General features: G+C 33.0%; 2 protein-coding genes and 2 long non-coding RNA genes across 21 annotated transcripts; 2 read left to right on the forward strand and 2 right to left on the reverse strand.

Annotated features, from left to right (window-relative positions):
* Window positions 1-894: 894 nt before the first annotated feature.
* On the reverse strand, window positions 895-7,912 carry LOC108343548 (uncharacterized). 18 transcript variants are annotated; one of them, XR_001833502.2, is made up of 8 exons: window positions 7,489-7,797; window positions 7,329-7,400; window positions 6,804-6,873; window positions 6,624-6,685; window positions 5,985-6,500; window positions 5,785-5,862; window positions 2,265-2,356; window positions 895-1,102 (listed from the first exon to the last, which is right to left on the reverse strand). It is a non-coding gene; the product is annotated as an uncharacterized LOC108343548 (long non-coding RNA). The 18 variants fall into 18 exon arrangements; XR_008250004.1 differs by having other exon boundaries at window positions 2,265-2,308; window positions 7,489-7,796; XR_008250006.1 differs by having other exon boundaries at window positions 2,265-2,308; window positions 6,286-6,500; window positions 7,489-7,778.
* Window positions 7,913-8,921: 1,009 nt separating this feature from the next.
* LOC128197415 (uncharacterized) lies at window positions 8,922-11,707 on the forward strand. Its single transcript, XR_008249948.1, has 3 exons — window positions 8,922-9,078; window positions 9,228-9,300; window positions 11,508-11,707. It is a non-coding gene; the product is annotated as an uncharacterized LOC128197415 (long non-coding RNA).
* Window positions 11,708-14,934: 3,227 nt separating this feature from the next.
* LOC108342400 (COBRA-like protein 1) lies at window positions 14,935-16,993 on the reverse strand. The gene is made up of 5 exons (XM_017580175.2): window positions 16,880-16,993; window positions 16,726-16,805; window positions 15,942-16,392; window positions 15,640-15,793; window positions 14,935-15,523 (listed from the first exon to the last, which is right to left on the reverse strand). Exons 1-5 carry the CDS (start codon window positions 16,932-16,934, stop codon window positions 14,971-14,973), a joined length of 1,293 nt encoding a protein of 430 aa, XP_017435664.1. The 5' UTR covers window positions 16,935-16,993; the 3' UTR covers window positions 14,935-14,970.
* A 545-nt stretch (window positions 16,994-17,538) lies between these two features.
* Window positions 17,539-20,754, forward strand: LOC108341741 (uncharacterized). The gene is made up of 5 exons (XM_017579383.2): window positions 17,539-17,549; window positions 17,661-19,428; window positions 19,506-19,729; window positions 19,874-20,035; window positions 20,133-20,754. Exons 1-5 carry the CDS (start codon window positions 17,539-17,541, stop codon window positions 20,752-20,754), a joined length of 2,787 nt encoding a protein of 928 aa, XP_017434872.2.
* The last annotated feature ends 2,886 nt before the right edge of the window (window positions 20,755-23,640 follow it).

A 23,640-nucleotide genomic window follows, 5' to 3' on the forward strand; every position in this document is an offset into this window, starting at 1 on the left:
AGACTCGTTAGAATTATTAATTTTCAATAAATGTTGATCAACATATAAGAGATAATCCTAGAATGAGAACTTGTTAAAATGAACTTACGCATAATTTAAGAATTTTAGAAGCGAGACTCCTTAAAATTATTGGTTTATAATCCATTTCAATTAATAATAAAAGACAATATTACAAAGAAAAAAGTTCCTGTTTTTTTCGAATAAAAAAGTTACAATGGATTAGTCATTAATATGATCATTAATTGATATTTAATGTAACAACTAATTTCATTAACTTAAGTTGTGTTCTCATGTGTTGCCTTAACTCCTGTAACTATATCATGTTGACTACAGATGTGTGACGCAAACACCAAAGTTGAAAGTTTTGAATAGGGCATTTATTATATTTAATAAAACAATTATATTTATGCACAATTAAACCATTAACAAAAAATACATTAATGATAAAAAATAATATTACCTTAAAATTAAAAAATAATTGTTAAAATAAATAGTAGCCTGTATCTAATTAAGGCTTTATAGTGAATCTTAAAATTGGTATAAATGGTCATTTTTTTAATTCGCAAGGTTAATGAGCGCACTTTTTTATTATTACGACGCCTTCATTTGTTGGTCTTGTATTTTACATTTTGTTATTATACATACATACATATATATATACATACATACATACATACATACATACATACATATATATATATATATATATGTAATAAATGTCCAATTGAAATTTTATTTACATTGTCATCATAAGTTAAGGTATTTGAGATAAATATATTTAATATCAGAATTTTAGGAAGCGTTACTAAATATACTTTTTTTAATAGTGAGAACAGTTCATCAACTTCGGAATTTTGAAGATTTTAAATTCTAAATTAATCATATAAGGAATGGTTACTTTTAAAAAAGGTATTGTAGAATGTGGATTGCTTAATGTCACTGCCCAATACAAATATACGTGAATATTTTTCTCATTCTTTTTCTTTTCTCATGATTTACATTGAAATGGCATCCTGAATACTCCAAGGTATGTCGGGATATTCTCCAATACAATTGACAGACTCGGTTATCAATCACTAGGCAACATCACACGTATTCCAACCTTTTTCATTTTTGAAAAAATGAACAAGAACAAGTGAGATAATGTCACGTGAAATATGGCATTCGTGGTATATTTATCAGCACAATGCCACTAAACAATACAAAATCACAAAGCATCTATAATGTCAACTTGAAATCTAGCTATATTTGTTAAAATAAAAAGAATTTATGTTATCCTAACTTTTGAATGTAGATAGCGTGAAGGAATTTCTAAGTTGGTGTAATGAGATAACTGCAACTTAAATTTTGCATGATTACAGAAAATAATGGGACGTTCCCTCTAGCATTTGAAAAAAACAAAGACAATTGCATCCTCTTAGAGTTCTTGAGAGTCAATTAATGGAAGTTCAAAGTATAGCAAAACAATTTGTCACCTTGATTGAATGTGTCACTCGTTTCTTCTCAATTGACTGAAAACTAATCTCATCAACAGTTCCTTTTTATTCAGTTCAATTTGATAACCTATTCCACTACCAATAGATTATGCTCCATCTGATTTTACATCACTTACTTAATGCTCCCAAGTGATGTTTTTTATAGAAAAAGAAAACATTTTATCCAATACAAACTTAAAAATTCTTGGCGTATCATACCAATTAAATCACCAGTCAAAACTCCATTTGCCACAACCCAAGAAGATACAATTACCTTATTAAAATATGAACAATTAGAGTCATAACACCCCGACACTTAAGCATTTGTACTGTTGGGTAAACCTAAAACAAAAAGAACAAAGAAAACAGACCAACTAACAAAAACTGGACTCAAAAATCTGCTATCAATTCTGCATTGAAAAAAAATCTACATTCCAAGTTCAAAAATAATCTAATCTAAGTTTCAAAAACAACTCAAATCAATAAAATGAAATAGCAAACAATCCAAATAAACATCTAAACAAGAATTGATCTCACCAAGACAGTGTTTACATCTCTTTCTCTCAAGTGTTTCAGTGAAGTTGTTTAACTATCGGCACATCATCCAAATTCACATTATCATAAACTTGGAAAACTTTTAATCACACCAATTAAATTAGAAATGCATTCAAGATCCATAGTGTTTCTAGTGTGTCCGTGGTATAGGTGAGGTAAAAAGAGAGAAAAAATCAAGGCTAAAACAGGCCATGGCACAGGTATGCAATTTAAGAACAACATCCGTAAACTTACCCATTTCCCAATGCTTAGAAGGTCTAAGTGACTCTTCTCAACACCTGCTCAAAAGTTATTCTCAGGATGGATTATCCGACAGTTGACAAAGGCTCCAGTTGTAATTCAGAAAACAAATAAAATTTATATTAGGCAACTCACAAGTTAAAATATTATAATTTATACAACACGGTGAAACATAGTAAAAAAATCTTCTATTTGAACTCGTCAACTCGGTTACAAAATGGCGTGTTTGACCGACTTCACACGACTCTACCAACTTTACATAAAAATCAGGTTTGCTTCTGAGTTGACTCGAAAGCTATGTGTACAAACATAAACTTGTCTAAGTTTACAAGTTAATTCGCCTGATTGATAAGCATGGTCCTACAAATAAGATGCTTAAACCACTTACTTTATAACAATGTCATACCTAAAAAAAAAAAACACTTCAATTTTTTTAATAATTACAACTTTTTAAGAAATTACACATTTCATAATTGACTCTAAATTCTAATATATTAATAGATCATCTAAATTGCTAGAAAATATGGAGACATAAGTATTAATTAGCATTACACTACAAGTAATATACAATTCCAAAATCTATCCGAGAGACTACACACACTTAACGAGAAGTAAAAAAGAAAAAAGCATACGATTTTAATTGGCTTGAATAAAATCAGTACAAGAATATACTACCCTTTAAACAATGTTTTACCATACGACTATAAATCAGGGAAAAATTTACCCACAGAAATATCAAAGACTAGTTACGAAACACTATTGATATTTTGAAAGTAATATCTTCACAATTTGATTCATTTATGTCATAATGCTAAAAAAGTCAAGTTGGATGGGTTGTCTCTAATAGTTTTATTTTCTTCAAAATTATTAAATATTCCACTTTCTTTAAGAATACTGACAAAATATATTTCAAAGTTCATACACTTACAATTATTTGAGACATTTTCATTGAAGTTGTGCATGCACGTACTTAAAATATCATTCTTTATCGAATAAATATTTCTTAAATATTTATCATGTTCGTATGTTTCTATATACTTTTAAAACACAGATATTTTTACTATTTAACAAATATTTATTCCATAATATTTTAAGTTTGAACATCCATAATTTCAATGAAAATGCCACAAATGTTTATAAGTATATGAGTTTTCAAATATTTCTCCTTAGTATTCTCTAAACAGGAGAAGTACCTAATAATTCCAAACAAAGAAAACTTCTAGATAGAGTCATATCAAAGATACAGCTTAACTTTTTGAAAAATATGACTTAAATGCATTAGACTGTTTAGTACTAAAATCTTAATATTTCTTGTATAAATTTGTTCCTCATTTACTGTTTTATACTAAAACTTTACGTTGAGGTTGAAGCTCTAAAATATTTCTGAAGAGCTTAGTTGATCCCTCTCACTTTCATCTATTTATAATAAAGTTTTGATACTAACACGCATGGAAGATCAAAAGTCTACCCTAAACACCTAGGTTAAAACCTAGGTACTACTCCATATACCAAATTAGCATATTATCCTTAAATAAGCTTAATGATTATACATAGGTAAAATTATTCTAACAATCCATTTCAACCGCATACATATTGTATAAACCAAACTTAGAATAGATAAACTCTATTTGAGATCTCTTTAAAAGCTTGGTCTATACAACAAGATACATGTATGCTTCAGACCATCAACAGACTGACAGACACGAATTGCAGGGGCTGATTTTGACAAAACTATCGGGACTAAGAAGTCGAAGAATGACCGTATAGACACATACTCCCACTCTCATTGAACGAGAGAAATGGCAAGCGCTGATAAAAGTGGAAGAGTTGTGTTTTCGAAAGACTGTTCTCCTTTGTTTATCAAAGCACCCGAAAATAGACTTGACAAAGGGCTAGTGACTCAGAAACGAATTACTTTCTTCAATCATAGAAAGTAAGAGCGAGGTCTCCCTGGCTTGCAAAATGAAATAGATAGAAATCTAGGGATTTCTGATTCTAAGGTTTAAAAAAAATTGTGATTTCTCAATATCTGCAATGTTTAATCTGTCCTAGGTCACAATGGGCTGGCTATCGCAAGGACGAATCCACAATCAACTCGTGAATGATGCTTGGATGGACCACGAGAAGGTAGATTGAGATAGCACAACTTCTATTATGGGGTGGCTTTTATGGAGGTTCAGAACATAGATTGCAAACACGCGCTTAAGATCCATATAACAAGCGAGGAGGAGTAGGGATGGAAGGTTCTCATTAATTCGAACGAGAATGATCATCGCTCAACGCAACAATCTTGATCAAGTGCTCACCAGTCGTAACTGTACTAATGGAGACGACAGACAGACGGTGGATAACGAAGGTCAACAACAATAGAAACCAAAAAACAAAAATAGAATACAGTAGATAATGAGATTAGAAGAACAGAACTATTGTTCGCAAGAAAAAAAATTAAGGCCGAAAGTGATGATAACCAATAAAGACAGAATAAAAAGAGACTTCTAAAACTTGCTCTAATACCATGTTGAGATTGATACGGTAAAATATTTCTTGTAGACTTAATTGATCCCTTTCACTTTCTTCTATTTATAATAAAGTTCTGATAAACGTAGATAGAAAATTAAGGGTCTACCCTAGACACCTAGTTGCAAACCTAGGTATTACTCGGTCAAGTAGCACACAACCCTTAAGTAAGCTTAATAATTATACATAGGTATAATTATTCTATCACTTTGTTTCAAAAGCATGCAATATTTTTGGGAATATGGAAAACAAGTAGTATTATAACTCTTAGGAAAAAGGTAAACACTTAAAAGCACTATAGAAATATTGTGTTATGAACCATAAATGCAGTCATGAAAATCAAATTAGAATTCAAGAGAAAAGTACACATAATCTCTCAAAACCGAAGTTAAAATATGGATAACAAGACACGTACTGATTAACATCAAACTCCAGGCAATACACAAATGGTGCCTTTTGTATATCTTTACAATTATGGCTGTTGGATGTTTTACATGAACATAATCATGCATTATTTCGGTGATCGCAGCTGAAAGTCTTTGTTTCAATACACAGCCAAGAGGTAATGTATTTCAATTATGACTATTTTATATAGCTTCTTCTACAAATTGAGGAGACACGGGATCTTCATGAAAATAATTTCTATTAATAGCTTTTTAATGTATTACTATATTATAAAATAACTTTCATACGTTTTATAAAGGAATGCTAATAATCTCTCCATGATAAATTTGCATTTTCTTCAATTACTTTTCTACTTCCCCTAACCTCATGGCAAGGCAACAATTATCAGCTGAGCAATAGAGCTCACAAAGAAAGTAGTAACTGTTAATTTGGGGACAGACATCCAGATGTCTCTTATCCGGATAATTGTATCTCTTAGCGGTCAATATTAAAGACTTATTATCATTAGAAACATGTTCATAAAAGTAAGTACAGTACGAGAAAACAAAGACAAACATATCTCGACACAAAAGATAATATAATTAAAAATTACCGAGAAAGTAAATTACATCCCAACAGCAGCAACAACGGCAATACTTCCACTATTTTGAGCAAAAAAAAGCTGACAGCCCTGCTGAACACGAATATTCATCAAAAATAAGAGAGACCCATAAAAACACAATCTCCTAAGAATGAACTAGTGAACTTAAAAAAACAAAAAAAATGAATTACATATACAAAATATTGAATTACATCTTTTCTATCCAGCTTAAAACTCTTCTCTCCTCTTATATCTTTCCTGCTTCTAGAAGATTAACCTTTCCCGGTGGGTTTTATGCTCTGTTGTTGGAATTTATAAGTTGGTGAAAAGAGATGGCTGCAACTTAAAAGGGCCATAATTGTTGTGTGATGTTCATTTTTGCATAATTAAAGAAAATAATGGAACGTTCCCTCTAGCATTTGCAATTATGCAGGTAAAAAAAAGACAATTGCATCCTTTTGTAGTTTTGCGTGTCAATGAATGGAAGTTCAAGTATGGCAAACAATTTGTCACCTTGATTGATGTTGTCACTCTTGTTTCTCCTCAATTAACTGAAAACAAATTTCATCAATGCTACCGAGAGATGTTGGTAGCTCTTGAAACCAAGAAGAACAGAGTAAGATTATTCAATGGCAGTATTCCTTGTCCAACGACTATTGATCCTCTTTATTTAGATACTCCATTCAACTTCTTTCTCAACGCCAGGAAAAACCATCAGAAAGGGCCTCCTGAAATATAATATCACAAAAATCTGCTAAGCAGAACAACAACAAATAAACAGATAAATAAATATAAGAATAAGTAGCAAAAGTAATTCTCAAGGGCAAATAGCATCAAGTAATTTACAGTACCACTGAACAAGTGAGAACACCGGTTAAAGTAATAGGTGTCACACGATCATGATGATTGACTGCTGTGACAACAAAACTCAGTGTCATCCCACAAGAAAATCATAAATCTAAGTCAACATTCAAAAATCAAAGACTTATAGAGGGTCAAGAATGAAAGGTGGAAGTGACTCTTCTCAACACCTGTCTCCAATGTTATTCTCAGGATGGATCCGCCAGTTGGCAAAGGCTCCGATTGTAAGGGAAGAAGATGCTTAAGTTGCAATTCAGAAAACAAATAAAATTTATATTAGGCCACTAACAAATTTAAATAATATAATTTATACGATAAATATACAATATTGTGAAACATAGTTAAGAGAAATAAATATTACTCCAATCTAAGGTTGCATTTGACACAGATAATGGAACAGTTTTGTCCTATTCCCCTTGGTTACACCTTTTTAGTGGAATAAAAATTGTCATTAGTTAACTTTTTAAGTTCAGTTTGATAAGCTATCCATTACTAATATCTTTCCCTCATTTACCTATTTCAACATTATTTTATAATGAAATGAAAATGAACACACACAAAATGGATATTGGCTCAGAACACATTTTCACGAAAGTAAATGGCAGCAGTAACCACGGACTTTTAATCATCATTTTCGGTTAAAAATATCCCAACCTTCTAAACTGAAATGATGAAACGTAGGGTTTAGGATTTACCTGTTCCGGTGGTACGGTTTCTTAATAATGCCAATCACATTTACTTTCTGATTCTCAGATTCAAAAACATCTCTGAGTGACAAGAACATTTAATCATCATTTTCAGTTAAAGATCCAAACTTCGTAAGATAAATCGAAGACATTTAGGTTTAGGGTTTACCTGTTCCGGTGATAAGCTTTGCGGTCTCCTGTTAATGGCAGTCGCATTTACTTTCTGATTCACAGATTCAAAAACATATTCCAGTGACGAGAACATGAAATTATCTTCCAATCTCATTCGTTCTCTTTGCTTTTTCTTTGTGTGAATCCCTCAACCTAACGTAACTTCTCTTCCCATCCAACTTTGTTTTAATGCAGGTTTAATAAGTTCGGAGGTCCCTGTGTATCTGTGGGTTCGTTTCAGTTGGGTCCTCCAATTTTGAAAGTGATCAATTTGATCCTTAATTTAACAAAATTGAGTCAATAATACTCTTTCCGTTAAATGCAATAAACGATATTAACTTTTCAAACATGTGGTATGTTGAAGCATCCTTCAAATAAAACTGTGCCATCTGCAAATAAAAGGATGTCTCAACATGCCACATGTTTAAAAAGTTAACGTCGTCCATTACATTTAACGGAAGATATTATTGACTCAATTTTGTTAAATTAGGAACCAAATTGATCATTTTCAAAATTGGAGGACCCAATTAAAACGAATCCACGAATATAAGGAGTTTCGAACCTATTAAACCTTTAATATATTATCTGTTGTGAAAAAGTAAGTGCGTTTTTTTTATTATATTAAAACAGTGATGTGACCTTTTGGCGGTTCATTTTCCCTCTTTGCAGCTTACGTTTTTAATTTCAATTTAAAAAAGTATATTGTTATTATTATTATTATTATGATTAAATATATTTTTTGTTTTTTGACTTTTAATTAAAATTAGAAATAATTTTTGTTTGAAATTTTAATTATTTTAATCCTTCAATTTAAACATATTTGGATTTAACCCTTTTTTATATTAAGAAGATAGAAGTTAACGAAAAGATACTATAAATTCAAGGAAATTATTAAACAACATAATTTTTATAGAGTGTATATGCATTTCATTTCATGAATACAAAAATTGGTAATTAAATTTCAACATTATCATCAAGAAAAGTATTGGTACTTGAACTCGCCACTGTACAACCTATTGCCATTACGAGGTTTAAATGCTGCAAGAAATGCATTAATGGAGTCGCAGAAAGCAAATAAAATTGATGGTCTATCAGTATCAAAGTATCACAGATGAAAAAAACCAAATAAAATAACCGTGTTAGGAAATTAGATATGGATATTTCTATCTATTCTCTTCATTTTGGTATTTTAGTTTTTATTTTAGATGTAATATTTTAAAGCGTTCAAGGTAAAAGATAGATATTTATTCTATATTATATGTGTATCATAAATAGTTTAATAGAAATTGTATTATAATTCAAACTTGTTATTGTGAGGCCCTGGAAAATTATAAGGTCATTGGGCCTAGAGGCAACCAGGTCCAGATTAAGGGAAATCTGACCTTAGCAAGGGTCTTTCTCCAAAAGTCAAAATCTCATTTCTATTTTTCCTTTCTCACTCTAAAAAGAAACTCTTGCTCTAAAGGTTTTCTCTGTCTTCTCTCTAGATACTCTGAACTTGGAACCATAGGAAGTTGATTCCGGTGCTGCCTAAGTGTCTGCGGAGTAGGGGGTTTCGTTTCTACCGAACAATTTCTTGTTTCGATCGGTAAGTTTCCTTTTCCCCTTCTCTTTCACTGTTCTAGAAACTAGGGCATGCGACTTTGCTGGGTTCGCGTACCTTGTACGTTTTCCTTCCATTCTTTGTCTATTTGAGCTCTAAGAGCTATGTTTTATCACCAATCTGGTGATTTGTAGGTTATGTCAAGTTTCGCTCTGTGTGGAGGGTACTGTTAGGGAACTCCAGTAGGATATACTGCTCATCTTCAAGGTAAGGGGAGCTAGTTACAATTTTGGATGATGTATGATATGCTTGTTTGATTTATTTGGCTTTTTACTGTTATGCTGTTTTGGTGATGAACATGTGTAAGTTGTGTTGGTTGAAAGTGAAACAATCGTGTAACCATGGTTTGATGATTTTGATTTGACTTGGATATATTGGTTGGTTGTACTGCTTTGTTGGAGAGGTTTGAAGTATGTAATGTTGGTTATGTGATTAGTAAGTAGGTGTAGAGGTACTGTTTAAGGTTACTATGAGGGGATGGGTGATATATATATATATATATATATATATATATATATATATATATATATATATATATATATATATATATATATATAATTGGGTATTTGATGTCTAGAACAATGTAGGATAGTGTTAATAACCTAGACAATTAAATCATAACTTGTTAAAAGCCTTTCTTTGTTGGTAGGATAGAGGGGCTTAAAAACCTGAGTTGGCACATCCCTGATCATAGAGCAGCCCTGGTCTAGTCCAGTACGTTGTGACTAGTCATATGTGCTAGCGCCGAAAGTGAGTCTGATGCGTTCAGACATCTGAACCCTCTTCGGTGACCAATTTGGGGGAAAGTAAGATCTCTACTACTAGGATGAAAATTAGACAAGTAGTTTACCAAATAAGAACTCTGGGAAATAGTTAGAATGGACAGTGAGTGGATACACGTATTGTTTCAGGTTGGTTACGGTGAGGTAAGGGGAGTTAGATTTATTTCTTAGTTTCAGGTTGAAATAAACTGTGTCTGATGCAAATCTGGGAAAAAGGGTGAAAAAAATGGGGTTTATGGAAATCTGGTGCGATTCTGCATAATTCTGCAGAACGCGCGTTCGTCCAATTGTTAGACCAATTTAGCGTTCGGCCAAAATGTCGTCAGCGTTCGGTCTTGTGTTCTGCGAGCGTTAGCGTTCGTCCTTGGCATGCGTTAGTGATATTTGAGTGTTCGTCCAAATAGTATGCGATCCATTATGATGTTCGGTTTTAGCGTTCGACCTGTATCAGGTATTTTGAGGTTTAGCTTGTAAGCGTTCGGTCTTGGTGTATTAGTGATGGTTAACGTTCGGTCTCGATGAGGTTTATTCTCAGTTAGTGATCGTTCTCGATGATGTTCGTCCTCAGGTACTTGTCATAGGTAGCGCTCGGTCATGATGAGGCTTGATATTTGAGCGTTCGTCCAAACAGTATGCGATCCATTATGATGTTCGGTTTTAGCGTTCGACCTGTATCAGGTATTATGAGGTTTAGCTTGTAAGTGTTCGGTTTTGGTGTATTAGTGATGGTTAACGTTCGGTCTTGATGAGGTTTATTCTTAGTTAGTGATCATTCTCGATGATGTTCGTCCTCAGGTACTTGTCATAGGTAGCGTTCGGTCATGATGAGGTTTGATATTTGAGCGTTCGTCCAAACAGTATGCAATCTAATATGGTGTTCGGTTTTAGCGTTCGGCCAATTATGTTCAATCTAATATGGTGTTTGGTTTGAGCGTTCGGCCTAGTATTGGTTGATCTCACAGTGTTCGTGCAAATGGTGTTCGGTTCTAAGTTTCCTTTGCTCGTGTACTGGGTTGGATTAAGTGTGCAAAATGTTTGAAATGTATACTGTGAGGTGATTTATGTGAAAGTATGTAAATGCATGTGATATGTTAGATTACTGTGATGATATGACTGCAAATTTAAATGATGAATTTGAGTATGAATTGGACATCTCAGGGTGAGATGGATGAAAGTGATGTGTGGGGGTAATGATGTTGTCTGTATAACTGTATGGAGCTTTGAACTGGTATGTCTATCCCTACACTCGAAGCACTATTCATACTCAGATAAGGAGAGCAATGTAAGTGGTGAGAGTAGAGGGAGGTTCTCGTTTATAGTCTTATAGTTTAGACATAGACAGATTGGGGGATTTACCTTGCATAGTGTTGGGGGTGCTAGCTGAACTATGCAAGTGCAAAGACGACCAATAGTTCGAGAGTTATACTAATTCGGATGAGTCGCGTGAGTGTTTGAGGCATGGTTTAAAGTGTTACGTATTAACTGTTTTATATGTACTAAGCATGATGATTATTAATTGATTGAACAGTATGATTATTGCCTGTTTATCTAGCTCACCCTTGCTTCTGTGTGTGCTGCTTGTGTGTGTGTGCTGCTTGTGTATGTTTTTCTTTGCGATGATCATCCTCTTAGATGAGAGCAAATGTTGTTGAGGAAATACCTCTAGAGCAAGAGCTGGAGGAGAATGATGTTGCTGCACAATCTACTTAGAATTTAGATATTTTAAACTTTTGGATATTAAATACTATAAACTGTCTAAGTTTGAAAATTCTGTATTTTGCTTTGAATGACTGTAATTCCTTGTTTAATATCAAGTCATACTCTAATTGATCTCTTTATTTATATATTTTGGGATCTCACAGTTATAAAACATGTTGAATACATAAGTTGTATTTTAAATTTAAATTGTAATATGTGAATTAAGATTTGAACACTTGAAGTTCATTAAAATTCATTTTAGAAATAGATATAAGTTAATAATGATTAACTTCTGTGTTGTAAGAGATAAATATTTATATTTGTATATTTAAAATTTTCATTATAAATAGTTTTTAATAATTAAAATTCATCATAAAATATTTTGAATATTTAAGTTATTTTTTATTTTGAATTGTGGTATTTACTTTTCTAACTATTTATTTTATTTTTAATTCGATTTTAGAAATAAATAAGAAAGGGCAGTTGGAGATGATCAAGATAGATTACTTTAAATAATATACGAAATGTAATTCTAAAAGGGAGGAAGAAAAATAGGCAGAACATTTAATTGAGAGTATAACTTTGTGAAATTATTATAAAAAAAAAGTAACTTTCTGTAATTTTACCATCAATGATGATTTTTTTTACCATATAATAACACATAGGTGAAAGATTAATTTTTTTAAAAGGTGTAAAAGAAAGAAAAAAGAAAGCTGAAAGACAGTAAAACTTGGGAAATATTTATTTGAAATAATGGCAGATTTAGGAACTTAAGTATAATTTAATAAATTTACAACTCGGACTCCTTAAAATTATTGGTTTATAATCAATTTCAATCAATAATAAAAGACTATTACAAAGAAAAAACTCCCGCGATTTTTCAATAAAAAAAATGTTAAAATGGATTATTCTTTAATATGATAATTAATTGATATTTAATGTAACAACTATTTTCATTAACTTATGTTGTGTTGCCTTAACTCCTCTAATTATATCACGTTCACTACTAGTATGACTCAAAGGCCAAACTTAAAGTTTATGATATTTATAATAAAAAATGTTACTTTTTCACTTTTTAATGGTTCAAATAACATTAATTACTCTTTTATCTAGTACACGGTATATTTTGATTATTATGTTTGGTTGGACGAAGAGAATAAAATAAAGTGTGGAAAAGTAAAACAAATTAAAAAGAGATGAAACACAATGAAAATTTATCTGTTAATTATAAAATCGTGAAAATGAAGAAATGTTAACATTTTAAAAAACAATAAATTAATTGATTAAAACCAAGTAACTATATCTAAAAGAAAATAAAAATGTTAGAAATCAAGGAGGAGCAACATCTTTCTCTCACACTTAATTTGTTATGTAAAAGAAAGTTCTTTTCAAATTTTATATGATTGTTTTTTACTATAATAAAAACAACATAGGAATAATTGTAAATTTAATTATCTTATTTCACAATATACGTTTCATTATAACTTGATTACTCGATTTTAATGGTATGATCGAGATGTCTCCAACTCAAAACTAATTAAATCGAGAGAGTTATTCCGAATACAATAATACTTGTCAGAGACTAATAGAATCGAATGTAATTTCTAAGTGAGCCAACTTAATGAACTCATTATTGAGATTTCAAACCAAACCTGGGTAGTATACAAAATTCATACAGTCCGGACAGTCAGAATTTAGTATTAGGTTTTGTATAAAAAAATTAATAATTTTTTATATAATCATAGACCGTTTGACCAAATACAAACAAAAACTGATAACTAAAAACTGCCAATTAAATTGAATAATTTAAGATCGTAATTAATATATGATTAAAAAAATAAATTAAATAAAGACTAATTTAGATAATTAATTACATAAATAGTTTCTTCTAAATTAAAAACCCATATATAATAGAATAAATAACATATTTTACAAGAAAATTGTTAATATTCATTATTATATAATTTACTGTTATATGGTACATGTGACGTACTTGAACATGAGAAGAGTTTGAATACTTATTATTGCTTTTAAATTAAGTATTCATTTTCATACTTATTTTTATATTTAATGATTGAAAATTTAATCTCATTTCTATGTTTATGTTTGTACTGGCATTCACACGCTCTTATTTGTTTTCAAATACACTAATTATTTTATAAAAGATAAAAAATATTATCAACACAAAAAAAAAATCAAATATGATAAATGATATACATCATACTCGTTCCCCGATTATCATACACAAATATCAAATAAAACACTAAAAGACAAATGGATAAATGTCAAATAAAAAAAAATAAATATAAACCTTAGAAATAAGTTGATAAACTAAGAATTAATGAAAAATTAATATAATATTTTAGATGGCTTAAAAAATTAAAAATATTTTAATGATTAAAAAAAGATGAATACAAAGACGAAACATACACAAGGATATCTGAGCACTTTATTTATCACAACAATGATTTTGTAATTAAAATTACAAATATTATTCAACTATAAAATGGTTTTTAATCATTAAAATAAAAATTAATATTAAATTATAAATTAAATTTTATAATTTTATTATTGGTATTATTTTGTTATATAAACAATTTTTCATTATGAGTACTTATTTAATTTTTAAGAAATAATTATTTAAAATAAAAAATTATATATATATATATATATATATATATATATATATATATATATATATATATATATATATATATATATATATATATATACATCATGCTGTTACTTCGTCAATCGACAGTGGAGTGATTAAGATTTTAAATTTTAAAATTAAAAAAAAAATGATAATATATAATATTCAAATTTTTCAAACTCTAAGATATCAAGATTTTGTACACAAGAGAGTAAGTATACGTTTTAGTATCTTTTTATCGAATATACAAAATTATCTATATGACAGTCATATATATAATTTATATTGTTTGAATAAGGAAAATATAAGACAAATTATTACATATAACTGTTTAAAGGATAATAAAATTGTAGAAACTATAATAAGAGATACTAATTGGGCTTAATGGGTCCTCTCGCGGTCAATTTAGACTACGCGTGTATTAGGTTTAATAGTCTTTCGATCATTTACTGAAATTGTGTTTCTAAAAATATCTTAGGGAAAAATATTATTTGACATACTTAAATTTTTAACATTTATTTTAAAAAAATTACTTTTTATTTAAATAAGTACAAAATTTACACTTTTATAATTAGTTTATTCTTATATTCCGCAAATGTAAAAATATGCATTACTCTATTAATCCTATATAGATAAAAGACAATCGATGTCGAAAAAAATGACACTCATTTTGGTAAAAAAACTAAATGAATGACTATGACACTAAACTATGAGATAGTGAAAGTAATCCTTCCTTCTAAACTTCTATAAGAGTATAAGTAACAGTGAAAAGAAAATTGTGTTAAAGCTTGTTATGACAACATGAGCTGCGTTGGGAAGTCTAGGATATGCATCAGGAGACGGCATCACACATTCATCGCCATTGAACGAAACTTTTCTAGGAAAACTCCACCCTTCTCTGAAGCTGAACTTTCCTCTATCTTTATGCAGTAAAACCTCTGTTTGCACATTCCCATTCTCTCCATGTGTCAGCAGCATGTCATTGTAATACGCCAGCCCCCAAAACATCCCTATGTCTCTCAATTTTCCATAAACTGTCAGAGGTTCGTAGTTGAAACTGAACACTTGTGTTACATTCGCTAAGTTAGGATGCTGCACCACCAAATTCCATTGGGAATAGTTTTTCACAAAGTTCATGTTTGTGATTGTGATCTTCACCCGCCAGTGCTCTTTGTAACTTTGTTTCACATGCCAGTGAATACGAATGGGGCACATGTGATGTGAACACCTGATCACCACTGCTGCTGCTTCTCCGCGATTTGTTTGCGGTGGTTGCAACACTGAAGTCTTATCTGAACTGAAAATTTCCAAGTTACAAGGAAACCATAGAATAAGACCCTCGTCCGTTATATAGAAACAGAAAAAAAGCAGTTTTCAAGCATTAAAAAACTCAGGATGAGAAGAATTAATTACTCCACACAAGTTGCTCCTGGTAGTCCTTGGCAATTGCAACTGCATGTGGGACAAGGAACAATAGTACTGTTGTAGAATGCAGACAGAGAGACGCAGCATTTTGGAGCAGGTGATGCTAGAAACTGGGAGTAAATACAAGTCACATTCCAAGTCTCTGCATGCAAGCAAAAAAAACATGACATAATAAACCAGCAGACATGTAATTAACAAACGTAATTCCAACAAAAATAAGGATTGTTTTGGCCATTGTCTCAGAAACGTACAGAAACGTAAGTAATGACAGTGATCCTTGTGGCACTCACCCAAGACTTGTTGCCATCTGTGTCCATCTTTGGTAAACATGGTCGGCGGGACTTGAAACGGTGTCCCACAGCTATAGCCTGGAATTCCAAGGGTGAAATTTTCTGGCATGGTAAAACCGGGACCTGAATCGGATGGTTTGACATAATTCATTTGGAAGGTGGCACCAAGTTTTGTATGATCTTGTTTAAGGGATGTAAGGATCCCAGCTTTGCAGCAATTTGCGGTCTGCATGTTGTAGGGGGTTCCAGGCATTAGATCAATGATAACTGGTTCTTTCTTGCAACAATGTGGTTTCTGTTGTCCTCTAAATCTTGTGCAGTTCCCTTGTTCCTTTGCCTCTGCTCCCAGCATTGACCAAATCACCTCGTCACCTTTCCATGCCCAACCCAATCTCCAACCAGGCTCCTCCACGTGACGAAATAGTTGGAAGTTGTATATCGATACCCTCACCTACAACGTTAACCGAACACACCATAAATCACGTATGGTATTTGATTTATACCTATGTGGTTGCCGTTCCAGAGATTTATATATACGAAACTATATATGCTATAAATAATACAACATGCTTGGCTGACGTGGCATGATCGAAGTGATTGGAAGTGAACCAAGAGACCGGACATAACCCTAACTAACAGACAAAGGCGTACGCATCTCAGTGTTTCCTTAAGAATATCGAAATCCCGCAATGTTACAATGAAGAAGCAGAAGAATCAAGACTGGATTTTTGAAGAGAAGTTAGAAAATGATAATGTTTAAGCAGTGAAAATTAGAAATGCTTACGTCGACTGTGTCCCCGTTGTCGGAGAAATAATCCCATGTGATGGTGATGTTACCAAAAGGATCCAAGGAATCGAAGGCATCTGAAAGAGAAATGGATCAATGGTGATGAGAATTAATGATAAAATAGAAAGAAAAAAAGAAGGGGAAGATTTACAGTTGGAGGCGATGAGGGAGAAAAATATGAAAATGAAAGCGAAAATGGTAGCCATGATTTGGGTTAGAGAAGGTGAAGATATGTGCTGATTCAGTGGTGCTCACTCTTCACCAAACCCACCACAACACTATTTCTAGCAATCTCACTCTATATATTTCTCTCATTATATATACCAATAAATAAATAAAGACATCGTCTTATTTAGGCTTAATACCTGTTTTTGTCCCTCTTTTTAAGGGAAATGTTCACTTTCGTCTTACCTTTTTCAAAAAGTTCAATTTGGTCCCACGTTGTGAAAAAAGTGTCCAAGTTAATCCTTTTTGGTCACGGCGTTAAATATTTAACGATTCTGGTGCCAGCTAGGAGTGTGGTGTGCAACGTGGCTTTTTACTTGCGTAACGTGGCAGTTACAGCTTTCCATTAACTGAGAACGTGGCAGTGGCAGTGGCAGTGAGATTAAAATAGTGATTGTTAGGGTTTGATTTGGGAGCCTATTTCGAAATTGGTCTTTGAGGATAAGCATTTTGGAGAACCTGGAAATCAAATTTGGGTGATCTTGAAGGTGAAATCTGCAGAGGATATCGAATTCCGCAAATCAAATCAGGTTAGAGGTTTTTCGAAAATGTTTTCATTGTTGTCGCGTTTGAGGGGGTTTAACTATGGGTGAAAGGTGAAATTGTTTTGTGTGGAAAGTTGTCTTCTTTTGATGCATGATAGTGGTCCCATAGGTCTTACTGTCTTACTTTAACTGAAATTAGTGGTCCCCTGTTTGCATTTGCAGGGTTCGGGTAGGGATGTCTGATGACATGTTTCGGGTAGTGGTCCACCATGGTGGGACCTTGATCAAAGAAGTCCCCTTTAATTATATAGGGGGAGAGATAACTAATTGGGACGTAGACCCCGATAAATGGTGTTATTTTGGAGTTTTAGGTTCACTTAACCATATGGGATACATGGAAGTAGAAGAATTATATTACAGTGTCCAACATGTTCTACATAAGGTTGATGATGATAAAGGAGCTATGAACATGTTGAATGTGGCTAAGTATTTGGGGGAAGTGAACCTGTATGTTGTGCATGGGGTGGACGAAGCAACTATCTTACAAAATGATGAGAATGAGATTCTTTTGCGATGTGAAGGTCATGCAGAAAGTGGTGAGGATAGTGGCGTAAGAGGAGAAGCACATGTTGAGGGTGGTGAAGAAGGAATGGAAGACGTAGTGGAGGGTGCAGTGGAGGTTGAGAATGAGGATGCACGGGATGTTGAGAATGTAAGTGAAGGATTGGAGGTTCAGAAGCAGGATTTACTGAATGTTGACAATGAGGATTGGTTGGATGTTGAGCATGACGATGCATTGGAGGTTGAGAAGGAGGATTCAGTGTATAATGAGGATGTTCAGCATGAGGATGCAGAAGATGATGAGATTGCAGTGGAGGTCGAGAATGAGGATGAAGTTGAGAGTGTAAGTGAGGCTGAAATTGAGGTCGAAAGTGAAGAAGAAGTGGAAGTGAACAGTGATGATGTAGCAGGAATGGATGATTTGAGTGGTGATGAATACGTGGATGATGAAGACAGTGAAAAAGAAACCCAACAGTGTAGGGGTTTGTCAGATGATGAGTGGGAGTCTGATAAGCTTTTAACTCCTGAAAATAGTGCAAGTGAGGAGGAGGATGACAATGATGATACAATAGATGTAGGTCCTTTTTCAAAATATGCAAAGCAGAAGTCCATGGCAGATTACAAGTGGGAAGTGGGCACTATTTTTACTGACAGGGAAGAGTTTAAGGATGTTATTAGAAGGTATGCTGTTCATGCTGGGAGGGATCTAAAATTTATGAAAAATGATAACCGTAGGGTGAGGGTGACATGCATGGGTGGCCAAGGTAAGTGCCCATGGCTAGCTTATTGTGGTTATTTGCCATCACGAAAGATTTGGCAATTGAGGAAGATAATTGATACTCATAGTTGTAGTAGACAACTTAATATTAAACTGATGAATGCTAAGTGGTTAAGTCAAGAAATAGATAGATCTTTAGTTGAGAATCCTAGTTTAAAGGTGAGTGATATTCGTACTAAAGCATTAAGAAAATGGAATACAAATGTTACAATATCCAAGGCAAGAAGGGCAAAGTTAATTGCCACAAGAATGGTTGAAGGAGATTTCATAGAACAATATAAAAGGGTGTACGACTATGGACATGAGCTGTTGAGGTGTAATCCAGGCTCAACAGTGCAAATTAAAGTTGACTCTCATAATGGTGACCCAATCTTTCAAAGAATGTATGTTTGTCTGAAAGCTTGTAAAGATAGTTTCATAAGTTGTAGGCCCATTATATGTTTAGACGGATGTTTTTTGAAAGGTGTTTACAAGGGGGAGCTGCTGACTGCTGTTGGTAGGGATCCAAACGACCAAATGCTTCCCCTTGCCTATGCAGTAGTAGAAGTGGAGAACAAAGACAGCTGGACATGGTTTTTGCAATTGTTAATTGAAGACCTTGGGGGCAGTGAAGTATGTGGAGGGTGCACATGGATGTCAGACCAGCAGAAGGTATAAGATATGGTTTTTGCAATTTAGTTAATGATTTTGTATACGATATGGTTTTATTACTAAATTTAATTGTGCAGGGGTTAGTCTTAGCTATCCAAGAGCTTTTGCCTCGGGCAGAACAAAGATACTGTTTAAGGCACCTCTATGCAAACTTTAGGAAAAGGTTTGGTGGGCAGGTATTAAAAAATCTGATGTGGAGTGCTGCAACCAGCACATATCCCCAGGCTTGGGAGAGAGAAATGCTGAAAATTAAAGAAGTCAATGTTGAAGCATATAAATACCTCATAGCCATTCCCCCAAGGTAACCCATTAGCCATTATATACACATTACTATCACAGATGTATTGTAACCCATTTGAGAAATGTTATTACCAGAGGTTTTGGTCAAGGTCTCGCTTCACAGCTCAATCAATGTGTGATACCCTTGATAACAACATCACTGAAGCTTTCAACAGTGTCCTCATTCATGCAAGAGGAAAACCAATTATAACAATGATGGAGGATATCAGATTGTATCTCATGAAAAGGTGGGCCACCAACAGAAGCAAGGTGGCATCTATGGAGTTCACAATATGCCCAAAGATAAAGAACAGGCTTCAAAAAGAATGTAATTTGTCTAGATTTTGGCTGCCAAGGCAATCTTATTACCACAGTTTATATACATCTTCTTATTTACGTTCATTGATGTGTTTTATTTCTTTCAGTTGGGCTACACGAAAGATTTTTGAGGTTAGGCACACTTCATCTGTTGGGAACAAGTTCACAGTGGACCTGGACACTAAAGAGTGTAGCTGCAGAAAGTGGATGATCAGTGGCATCCCATGCTGTCATGCAATTGCAGCAATGAACTACTGTAATGTTCATCCAGATAATTTTATACCCAGTTGCTTCAGAAGATCCACATATGAAGAGGTGTATGCGTCCATAATTTTTCCACTCAATGGTCCCCAACTATGGCAAACGACAAATTTCAATGATGTACTACCACCACTGATAAGGAAGTTGCCTGGGAGGCCGAAGAAAAAACGCAAGTTGGAGGCATGGGAGTTAACTAAGGATGACACTCAAATGCGTGTTGGAGGGCATAGGAAAAAGTGTAGCATTTGCCGTCAGACAAAGCACAACAGGAATAACTGCCCTTTACGGCCCCAACCAGCAGAAGCAAACCACCCACCAGAAGCAACCCAGCCACCAGAACCAACTCAGCCAACACAAACAACCCAGTCATCAGAAGCAACCCAGCCAGCAGAAGCAACCCAGCCAACACAACCAACTTCCCAAGCATCCCGTCCACCAAAATTCAGAGTCAGAAGAAAAGATAGATAGATAGTTCTGGATCTTTATTATGTACTGTACGGTCTTATTTTGGTAACAGACATGTATTGTCTTTTTAGATGAATTGGAGGATATATGTATTGAATATCATGTACTTTGGTGACAAACCTAAACTGCGTTTATTTCATTAATCAAAGTGCTTTCATCATGTTTTGGTCAAAGCTTGTATTTAGATTTCTAATATGTGCCATTAGTCACTTCTTAAAATGCATTATTGGGTTGACCTGTTTCAATCTTAATATGCATTATCTGCTTGTGAGCCGTACGGTAGAGGACGAGCGTCCTAAGCGAGTGGAGGCAACAGGGCTGAACAAGCGAAGCGAGGACGAGCGTCCTGAGCTAGTGGAGGTAACGAGGGGCGAGGACGAGCGTCCTAAGCGAGTGGAAGCAGAGCGAGCGGGGCAACGAGGGGCAAGGACGAGCGTCCCCAGCGAGCGGAGCGAGGACGAGCGTCCTGAGCAAGTGGAAGCAACGAGGGGCGAGGACGAGCGTCCTCAGCGAGCGGGAGCAACAGGACTGGACGAGCGGAGCAAGGACGAGCGTCAAGTTGTGATATTGTGTATTGGGATACCCAGAGTGGCAGTAATAAAGAGTTTTTATTCAGTTAAGTACCATTGTCAATAGCGAGAGGCAAGTTACGTACTCAGGCACGTAACACTCAGTCATATGCATTATTGGGTTGACATGTTTCAACATCTTTAAACCAAATGGAGAGCTTGTATTTAGATTTGTAATATGTGCCATTAGTCCTCAGTCATATGCATTATTCGGTTCACCTGTTTCAACATTTTTAAACCAAATGGGGGACTGATTCGAAGATTTTGTACATTGCATTGCATAACTGATGTTACACCAACCAAAACACCTTCCCATTGTCAACGTACTTCTTTCAAGCATCCAAATACATAACAAGTATTAAGCCAGCTTATAACAAATAAATCACGATCTAACTAAATCAACCTAACCACAACATCCAAATACCCAAATTCACGATCTAACTAAATCAACCTAACCACAACTTCAAAATTACAAGGTCAACCACAATAAACACACACAAAGCTATAACTAACAACTTCATCATTTTCTGGATTTTTTGCAAATCCTTCACTGCATTTTCCAGCTCACTTATTCTCTTCAGAATTGTGCAATCTTTTTCATCCACGTTGTCTTCACAACACCACTTGAAAAAGTTACAGCAGCTCCCAATTGAAGATCCACCCTGTTATTCACCATGTTAGGGAATTTATGAACAAATGCATCAAATCAACTAAAGAAAACATTAACTGACAAGGGTATACTTAAAACCTTGTAATGAGGACAACCCCAAAAATTTCTCCCAATATCACCGCAGTAACAAGTAGGGATTAACCCACCTCCCCTAGAAGCACCACCATGGGACGAACGAGAAGATCCTTTGGCCCAGCTTTTCGAAAACGAAGAACACCCTTGGGAACCCATTCTCAATCCTCAAAGACCAATTTTGAAATACCCAAATCAAACCCTAACACTCAGAATTTTAATCTCACTGCCACTGCCACGTTCTCAGTTAATGGAAAGCTGTAACTGCCACGTTACGCAAGTAAAAAGCCACGTTGCACACCACACTCCTAGCTGGCAGCAGAATCGTTAAATATTTAACGCCGTGACCAAAAAGGATTAACTTGGACACTTTTTTCACAACGTGGGACCAAATTGAACTTTTTGAAAAAGGTAGGACGAAAGTGAACATTTCCCTAACATGCATAAGGCTTTTTTCGCATGTAAGAGATAAGGTGGGAAAGAAGACTATTGTATTTCAGAATATTTGAGGGTAAAATTTTTATTGTTTGTTTGAGTAGATTTATAGATAATTGATATTGAATTTAGAATTTAATTTATGTGACAAATAAAAAAATTTGTTTAATTGATAGAAATTAAAAACTATTAAAATATTTATAATTATTAAAGTAATATAAAATGATAATTGTTAATATTATATTTAATTGTAAAAATATTTATAAATAATAAAAAATTAAAATTAATAATATATATATTATTATTATTATTATTAATAATAATATTAATATTCATGTTGATGGTGCTGAGAATCCATTTCAATCACATACATTACGTATAAAAGGTAAAATTGAAATTTATGATAAATTAAACACTTTGAATATACCAGAAAAAACAAATTATATATATATAAATAAAAGGAGGAAGTGACTAATTATGTAACTTCAATTTTTTTCTTTATTTAATTTTTAATATTATTATTTTAATTATTTAAAATTTTTAAATCCTAAATTTCTTATAATGTTATCATTTAAACAATTCACTTTACATCAAAAAGATTTTATATTTGCCAACTAAGTAAATTATTTTTTAAATTACCTTGTCCGAAGATGTGATGATACAAAAATATTAGTTTTATTATCATAGCCTAATTAATATAAATATAATGTATGTTTAAGAATTGTAAAATATTTTTTCAAAAATATAAATACTATATACGATGATATTTGGTATAAATGTATTTTAATATTTTATACTTATATTTGAAGTTCCACATCTACTCCGTGTCATCGTTTACAAAATATTTTAAAAAGATATTTGTCTAATTCAATGTTTGCCTAGTATGAACATTGCAAATTAGTATTAAAACACAAAACAAATTATTTTGAAAGTTATATCGTAATTTTTCATAAATAATGTTATATTCAAAATAATTGAATTTCATGAGTTAACATGGTATCATTCATCTACTTATTAGAACTTCAATTTCATATAATTAATTTTTTTATGTCCTCTAAGTCACACTGTTTAATAACGACTTTATAAACTGAAGACCTCATTTGATTTTCACCACCTTAACCTTATTCTCTATTACAAATTTAA

The sequence above is a fragment of the Vigna angularis genome, chromosome 6 (assembly GCF_016808095.1).
Source record: "Vigna angularis cultivar LongXiaoDou No.4 chromosome 6, ASM1680809v1, whole genome shotgun sequence".
Classification (NCBI taxonomy): domain Eukaryota; kingdom Viridiplantae; phylum Streptophyta; class Magnoliopsida; order Fabales; family Fabaceae; genus Vigna; species Vigna angularis.